This window comes from Gavialis gangeticus, unplaced genomic scaffold (assembly GCF_001723915.1).
Source record: "Gavialis gangeticus isolate Ggan-Ray unplaced genomic scaffold, GavGan_comp1, whole genome shotgun sequence".
NCBI lineage: Eukaryota > Metazoa > Chordata > Crocodylia > Gavialidae > Gavialis > Gavialis gangeticus.
The window spans coordinates 57,877,613-57,886,666 of NW_017729004.1; the positions used below are offsets into that span (position 1 = coordinate 57,877,613).

The window sequence follows — 9,054 nt, forward strand, 5'->3', positions numbered from 1 at the left end:
CTGTGGCTTCAATTAGAACTTGGCTGTTATAATTATCAGGGCCTTTTAAACAGCTCTCAAGTCCCTTTTAGAAAAAACAGAACACACAATTAGATGTCGTTTTATACAAAAAAGTACAAAGACCAAAGCACCAAACTATTTTTTCCAGCTACTTATTACATCTTATGCTGCTTAAGGGTGTAATGCACTACGTGCTTCTTGCTAACAGTACAGGCAGTCCTCAGACTTACAACACAATAGTTTCCTGAAAACTGCGTCTTAAGTCGAAACATCAAGAGTTGGAACCAATTTTCCCATAGGAATAATATTATAAAAAGGGGATTGGTTTCTTTACCACCATCAAGACAGCTGCATAGAGCTGGTAAATCTGTTGTGATGGGGGTAAGAGGGGAGGAAAAGAGTGGGGGGGGCAAATCAGTTCCCCCACAGCATGGGAGGAATTGGGGCTGAGACCAGGGCTGGTGCAAGCACTGCCCGGGGAAGGGTTGGGGCATCTAGCGCCACTGCTCACCGCTGGTCAGGGAGCTGCTCATGTGACAGCTTGTCCAGCAGCCCTTGCCACTGCTCCCACTGCCAGTCCAGGAGGGCATGGGGTGGGGGCATGTGCCCCAGGATCTGCACACAGAGGCCAAAGCTGGGGCTATACTGGGCTGCACTCCAGGCAGAAGGCACTGGGAACAGAGCCTATGCCTCCCTGCTGCTCACCCAGCCAGCGCAGGCCCAGTGCGAGACTGAGTCACTGCCTCCGGAGAAGTGGCACACAGTGACAGAAGCTGGCCTGGCCTCCTCACGCCTCCCAGACGAGCAAGGGCTTTGCCCCAGCTGGGCAACCAGTGGCAGGGCATGGCAGGGACATATGCCTCCAGATCAGGGCAAGGCAGGGCGGGTGGCGGAGTGAAGACTAACAGAGGCTGCAGCGAGTTTTCGGGTGGCACATGCCACCGCTCGCCCAGCAAGGGCAAAGCTTCTGCTCAGTCAGGAGGCATGGGGAAGTCAGACCAGCTCTGTAGGCTTGTCCATAGGCAGTGCAGCTGCTTAGTCTCACACCAGCCCTGCACTGGCTGGGCAAGCGGCAGGGGGGCATAGCCCCTGCTCCCAGCACCTGCCACCGCCCTGACTCCGCTCCCCCGCACAGATCCTGCGGCACACGCCCCTGCCCCATGCCCTCCCCGATAGCGGTGGGGGCAGCAGTGACAACCACCGGGTGAGCCACCACACAAGCAGCTCCCTGACTGGTGGCGCACAGCAACGCAAGCTGCCCCAGCCCTGGTCCCTCCTTCGCTGTGGGGAGGCACTGATCTGTGCCCACATGCCCCTGCCCTCCCCCCACCACAACAGACTTAACAGCTGGAGGCAGCTGTGTCAACTGTCATAAAGGCAAAACTGGCGTGGGAACCTTGAAACAGGGTGTCAATTTACAAATGTTGTAAATGCCGTTTGTCATCACTCAATGTTGCAAGTCGAGGACTGCCTGCAGGCAAATTTCCTAAAGAAACTGATGAGGCTAAAAGGCCATGGCTACATGCTAAGCTTACTGTATCTAACAGCAGCATTCTCAACCTGGTGTCCCATCAGGCAGTGTAGCCACATCCTCACGACACTGGGGAAGTTCTAGCTAGTACTCTTGAGTGACAGGCCAATTAGCCTGCCCCAGTGCTAACTAATCTAGATATACTTCAATGTGGGCAGAGCTACTCTGCTTCTCATTTAGGAGGTAGCCTGCCCAAAGCAACCCTTGAGAAATCTAATTCTGAACACGATACATATACCACACAGACATGGCCAAAGATTAGGCACCTTAGGTAAAGGATGCCATAAAGCACTGTTAAAGTATCTTAGGGAATTATGTTAAAATTACAAATGAGAAAGCAATATGAGAAAACTCCTTGTTTTGCTCTGCAAATTTATGGATAAAGACACTAGTTCCAGTTTCAAAATGCTTTAAAATCAGAGCTACCAGAGCAGCCCCTGTTAGCCTCCACTCTGCCACCTGCCCCGCCTTGCCCTGATCCGGAGGCATATGCCTCTGCCATGCCCTGCCACTGGTAGCTTGACCACAATATGGATGGACCTCCACTATCCTTTTGTGTACCTAAGTCAGAATATGAAAGTTAATTCATCTCTTAAGATCTGTTTTTAAAAAAAAAAAAAAAACCGTCCTAGGGCTATATCTACAAAAGGATTCAGATGCCCCTATCCCAGCTACATGCCACAGTAGGTACTCAAGTCAAGAATTTAGATCCTCAACCCCCCACTAATCAGCAGCTTCCTAAGCACCTATATTTTTTTTTTTACCAGTAACATTCTCTGTTCCTAAAAGTCTGATTCTGGGCATGTGCAAAACTGATTTCAAAGTCCCAGAGGGATCCACAAACTAGGTGTTTCTCCACCTATACCAAATGCAGAGCCTGAGGTGACAGACATGCTCAGAATACTCCCATTGGGTCAGGTTCTGTAACAAAACACAGTTGGTGAATCCCTTGAATCAAATAGTTCAGTGGCTAGATAACTGAGAAGGATACAGGGGACCCAAATCCAATTCCCTTAGCTTAGTCTGTTGCAGCTTGTCTCTACGTGTATCTTAGTGTAAGATCCTTGAGCAGAACTATGGGTTAGATCCAATGAAGGACTTGAACAGTTAAAAATTAGACACTTCAACACCAAATTTTAATGCACCTGACACACAGAATGAAATCCAGAACTTTGAGTTAGGAAATCAAGACACTGTACTACTTATGGGGATAGATAGGCATCTCAGACTAGCAATCCGAAAAACCCACACTCTGAGCAGGGAAATACCTAGAGCAGGGTTGCCAAGCTTACCCTGGGCTGCATCTGAATCTTGGGGCTCCTCCCAGGTATGTGGGAGCAGCAGGTCTGGGGGTAGTGGCAGGGATTCAGGGGTCAGTGACATGGAAGCCAAGTGCCAGCAGTGAGGATCTGGTGGCTGCAGGGTGCCCTCAGATGCCCCACTGTGGCCAATGACCATGTCCACTGGTGACAAGGGTCTCAAATTCTGCAGGAGGTAGCAGTACCTAGCCCCATCCCAACTTCCAGAAGCCCTCCAGCAGCTTAGTGGGCCAGACACAATGGCTCCGCAAGCTGAATTCACCCCACAGGCCATACGCTTGACACTCCTGGCCTACAGCTACCTAACAGGTGACACTAATCACAGAGGGCATTTGTACATATGCATGTGCTGCAGCAACGGGCACTTTGAAAAGCACTTGGCACTGCAGCACATACAGTTGTGTAAGTGACTAAATGCCTGTCAGCACTGAAAAAATGGCAGCAGCACACTTTTGAACTAAAACGCAACAGAGGTGCTTTAGTTCAAAAGTGTACTGCCGCCATTTTCTGCGTGCTGATGCACATTTCACTGCTTATACAATTGCACACAGAGCAGTGCAGTTTGCATCAGCTCACATGCGGAGCAGACTCAATTAATCTGCCATTCTGCCACACAACTCTGCCTGGTTCTGCTCCACCCAGGCAGATGCTAGTTACTTCCCTGATGCAGCAGCCGCACAATGCTGCAGCCTTCATCTACGCTGCCTGCCAGAGCTGCTGCCTTGAGTGGACAGCAGTGAGTTGGGAGGTAAATGGTAAATGTAAATCAGTATAAATATAATTACCCGTGACAGAACACCCCTTTGGGTGTCTGTCAATTTAAGGGCTGAAGCAGGGAGTTGCTAGGTGGCTGATGAGCGACCATTTTTGGAGAGCTCTATTATAAGAGCAGAGCAGTTTGTGTTCACCTGCTGGGGGAGTAACATTGCCCAGCGGAGCTCCCATTCCAGGAACATCTTGGAGGTAAGGGTAAGGCTATGGGGAAGGAGGCCTCATTGGTCCTGGACATGACCTAAAACTGCACCCTGCCAGGATAAGGAGGCCTGATGGGCCTGCCTGTGGCAGGGCAGGGTCACCCAAATGCCAGGACTGAGAACCTACCCAGTGCAAGGCAGGTGAAGGTGCCTATACACCTGCCCCCACCTTCAGGTGGTAACAGAGAGAGTCAGCTTAGGAGAAGCGCCTGAGTCCCATGGGGTGTTGGACCCTGAAGGTGGGCCAGGCACGCTCAAAGAGAAGCACCTGAGCCCAAGGGGGTGTAAGACCCCAGTCCCTGAGAGTGGCAGGGTGGAGTTGTGGGGCCACTTAAGCTCAGGGAAGAGCAGATGAGTCCCAAGGAGGTGGAAGACCCAGGCCCCAGTGGTCCAGTGAGGGGCCAGGGGTGAAGTAGGTCCATAGTTGAGCAATCGCTCAGTCCTGTTCAGGTGAGGGTCATAGGAGAGGCCCAAAAGATTGTGCCAGGGTTGACCGCATGGTGGAGAGTAAAGCCTGAGGATCTCAGTGAGTAGAGTGGTGTGAATGTGTCCTGGATAGGTGGTATGCAAGAGACCAGGTGAGAGCCGGCAGAGTATATGAGAGTATGCAAGAGGGGGGTGGTGTGTGTGGCCTGAGAAGGCAGCAGGGGAGACAAACAACTGTGTCCAGTTGGACCCGGCTTTGAACTGGAGACGTAAAACAGTGTGACACATCAGCGAGGCATGGGGCATGTGTGGAGATGGTTGGAGCATGGACCTATCACCCACGGTCATCTGGGTGCACAAAGAGCAGCTTCCCACCTATTTAACATCACAATCATTTATCAACAAGGCATGGTAGGTAAACAAGGTGGGAGGCTTGTCCAGATACAAGGGCAGACCCATACTAGTACTGAGCCTGGAAGGTGCTCTTGTCACATTACCTTTTACATCCATACCTTGTATGTGATTCTAAGACTAGGAGCTTTTTCCCTGATATTAAATTAGGGAAAGACCTTGTCATAGAATTGATTTAAATGGGGTATATGAAAGGTGGGCAGTATCAACACCACAGTGCCTTAAAAGAAGGTGACTGTAAGTGCATTCTATGATGGTCCTGTAAGAGTGTGTTAGGTATGATCTGAGATCAGATCTACTGGAACAGATGCCTCGGGGGACCTAAGCAGGAGGGTTTAGTTCCTGGATCCCAAAAGGGCTTAGGCAGAAGGTAAGCACTTATCTGCTTACTTCTGGGTAGGAACAAAAGCAGAACTTAAGGTTACTAGGAATATTTTAAGTCAAGCAAGGGACACATCTAATGAGTTTAGATGCATCCCAAGGTGATATAGCAGCTGAGCAAGAATTTTTTATGTTTGCAATTTTGGACTTCGGTACGTAATATTCACTCAAGTCTTGCCATAAGTGTCTACACTGCTCAAATATACACCATGCAGCATCAAACTGAGACCACGCTTTCCTACTCCATATGCACTACTTCCTGAATCAGAGACAATGCAGCCAGCTACTTTAGTGTGGCACTGAATGTGTGCCAATAAGCTCTGCTGAGAAACAGTGAGAGCAGTATGTGCACGCTGAGGTGGCTACAGTTCAGGAGGTTGAAGGTGTAGGGCAAGACATGACCTCATACAGCAATGCCTGGTGCTGTAACTGGGAATTACAAACATAAGTTCTTTATTGGATAGAGTTCCATGTTTGTTTGTTTCATACAGTGCCCTGGCTTGATTGAAGCCTCTGTGCTCTAGTTAACTTTTAAAATCTTACACAAATTGAGTTTTTAAAAGTAGTTTAAAGTCTCTCAAATGCCTAAAAGTAATATTAAACATTCCAATTACATTCAGTTTGCATGTTAAAAGATGTATATACCTAATATATTTATATGTGTATGCTTACCCCTCCTTCATATCATTGATAGGAAGTGGAACTCTGCCTCCTCTGTCTAGAGCTGAGGTGATGTTTATGGCATTCAAACGCTCTGGTTGCCATACATTTTTCACTGCTCCAAGAAAATCTCCAAGTACCTCACTTGCTAACATTTCTTCTACATTCATGTTCTTTATGAAGAATTCCGCTTGATAAGGTAAAGGAAAGTCTAGTTGTGAAGGAAAAGTTAGGTGTTCATTGAAGGTTCTCTTACAAAAGAACTAAAATAATAGTTGAATAATTATACAGCACTGCCTTATTGAGGAGACACCTGTTCAAAATACCTTACTTAGTATACCCCAAATCTGACTTGAGTATTCTTATTTCATTCTCAATTTCCTACCACCCCCCCCGCTTTTTTTTTTTTAATATCACCAGCTATTGTTTAAAGCAGAAGCACTCAAGATTGTCTTGGCAATGGTGCCTTTGACAGTTTGCATTGCTGAGTTCAGTGGAAAAATGGCAATTTTCATTAGGTAAGGATCTGCCAACTGAAGGCTAACGTGGATCTTTATTACATGGAGAAAATTATATTTATCCTGACTGAGAAGGAAAAGATGTGGCTTACATTGTGCTCCAACCTGCAGTACTCTATACCTTAAACCTGAATCACTTATAGGATGATGTAAACTCAACAAATGTCAACTCCAGGTTTGAACTGAAGGTAGTGGCAGGCAACATTTTAAGTTTCACTTTATCTGTCTTCTGTCTGAAAAATCATTTGCTTTACTGTGCATACCCAAAATTCATAAAATGTCACAATCTACAGCCAGGGTGGTCTTCTAGATTTTAAGACAAATCATTAGTATTGCTCTGAAGTTGACCCTTACTGATTTCAGATGTGAACTATGACATAGTTATTTGTTTAATGCAATACAGTTGGCAAGCTAGTCAATTGCCCAGTCTAATATTGTCAATTGACTGCATATATTTATTTTGACTGGTCAAAGATTATAGTAATGTTACCAAAAATACATTCTTTTGTCATTTTCTTGACAGAACTATTAATTTTTTACACCTTTTTAATGAACAGTCTGTGCTTTTTCTGTGCAGTATTTGGATCTATTGGCAATTTTTTACAATTTTTGACCAATATTTGACCAATCAATTGATCAAACTTTATTTGACTAGTCAGTTACCCAACCCTGTAATGTAAAATATCTAATTTTAACTTTTCAACTAGGGGTGCACCAATTGAGATTTTTGGGGCCAATACAGACACCAATTTTTAATGAGCCATATTGGCTGATACTGATCTGAATGCCAATATGTGGCCTGGCAGCTTGGAAAGCAGCGTCTGGTAAGTCTGAGGGGGGAAGGGGCATGGGGGAGGGAAGGGGCGAATGCAGTCCCTGTGGTGAGGGAGGGAGTGGGGCAGGAGCACAGATCCAGAGGCATATGCCCTCATGGCCTCTTGGGCTACATGTAGTGGCAGGAGCCACCATCCCGTCCCTGTACTCCCCAAGCCGCTGGTGACTCCATCCTGCATCCCACCCTGGCTGTGCAGCACCTGCCCCTGCCACTGCCTCTACCCTAGCCCCACTCCTTCCCTCAGTGAAGTCTGCCCCTTCTCCCAACAGACTTACCAACCAGACGCTGCTCTCCACACTGCTAAGCTGTGCTTCTGGCCTATGCTGTGGCTGTGCGCATGCATGCGGCATTTATTGGCGACATTATCGGCCACATCAGCCAAAAAAAGCTGATTGCTGATAATGTCAATTTTCCTTATATCAGTGCCAGTACAATATGGGACCGATGTATTGGTGTGCCTCTAATCTCAACAAAATTGATAAAGAGTATCCAGTGTCCTGCATCCCTACATTTTGGGGTATGCTTACATAGCAATTAAAATGTGATTGAAACACAAGTAGGGTATGCTTGCACTAGCTTTTAACTAACTGGTAAGGGTAATGAAAAAGACTTTAGCTAGCTATACCCAATGCATTCATATAAAATAATGTGGAAAAGCTGCTATCAGAACATGCAGTTTTAAGAAGAATTTTTAGTTGCAGGCAGTTTTGAAGACCATGTGAAAAGGAAAAGCAACCAGCAGAAGGCTGTAAGAAAATGCCCCCACTTTATCTTCAAACATTATGCTAGCTGCTTTTTCCTATGAACAAAGTCTTTTGGGTGTGTTTATTTTATATATCCAGTGAATACCAAATCAATGCAAATTCTTCCTTTATCACTTACACTCCTCTCTCACCAGACTGCACCACCAGTAATCCCTGCTAAATGTAGCCATCCAACCAGGTACTTATCTGCACTAGTGTGAGTTTCTTGAAAGTCCACTGACTTCAGAGATATTCAAGATTTACACCAGTATGAATAGGATTAGAATCTAGCATATTTTATTTATTTGGAGAATCTTATTCCATGAAAACTGGTCTCAAACATAGACAAATAAAAAGTACAACTGCCTGCTTTGCAAAGCAACCTGTATTTTGAAGGTTACAACTTGTCTAAGCATTTGCTTTTAATATAATTAAATTCATATTTCCTAAACATGCTAAAAACAGTGTATTGATTGTCCTTGATACCATTTCAAAATCCTAATATCATTACTGTGAGGACAACACTGGGAAATTCAGTTTACTTCAGTGGAGCAGAACCTTATTATGATATTGGTGAATGTGACCCAATGTCACGGACTTAAGAAAACACTTATCAATCTATACTTTAAAGATTAATCCTGAATTTACCCCAAATATGCAAAATAATGCTAACATCCCCATCTTTAACTGTTCTGTTCTTTAACTTTAAAGGCTAGAGGTGCTTCTCAAATATCATTACTATATACCTACCATTACCATTGATGTGCAAAACAAATAATTTGCAGGAGGGCTAAACGAGTTCTATGTAGTCTAGATGCTAAAAACAAATACAGGCAGTCCTCAGACTTATGACACAATTGGTTCTTGAAAACTGCATCTTAAGTCAAAACGTCATAAGTTGGAACCAATTTTCCCCTAGGAACAGTGTTATAAACGGGGGATTGGTTCCTTTACAGCTGTTGATACAGCTGTGTTGAGCTGGTAAGTCCATTGTGGTAGAAAGTGAGGGGGAAGGGAAGGGAAGGGGTGTGTGTGTGTTGGGGGGGGCAGATCAAGTTCCCCATGGTGAGGGAGGGACTGGGGCAAGAGCTGCCCACCCAGGGCCAGGCAGGTGCAGGACTGAGCTGCAGCTTGTCGGGGAGGAGTGGGGAGGGAAGGGGTGGTACCTCCTGCCACTGTGCGCTGCTCGTCTGGTGGCTCATCCAGCAGTTCCCACCACTGCTCCTGCCACTTGTCCAGGAGGGCATGGGGTGGGG

At 46.2% G+C, this 9,054-nt stretch overlaps 1 protein-coding gene and 1 long non-coding RNA gene across 6 annotated transcripts in view; one reads left to right on the forward strand and one right to left on the reverse strand.

Moving 5' to 3' along the window:
* The window catches only part of LOC109291422, a 16,022-nt gene extending 15,638 nt beyond the window's left edge, over window positions 1-384 (forward strand). Inside the window, exon 3 of the long non-coding RNA XR_002095840.1 lies at window positions 241-384. This is a non-coding gene — a long non-coding RNA (uncharacterized LOC109291422). The remainder of the gene's footprint in view (window positions 1-240) is intronic.
* SGCE (sarcoglycan epsilon) overlaps window positions 1-9,054 on the reverse strand; it is an 81,983-nt gene that overhangs the window by 38,036 nt on the left and 34,893 nt on the right. For all 5 annotated transcript variants that reach the window (XM_019508445.1, XM_019508444.1, XM_019508443.1 and 2 more), the window contains one exon: window positions 5,715-5,913. In XM_019508445.1, the coding sequence (XP_019363990.1) occupies window positions 5,715-5,913 (199 nt within the window). The remainder of the gene's footprint in view (window positions 1-5,714; window positions 5,914-9,054) is intronic.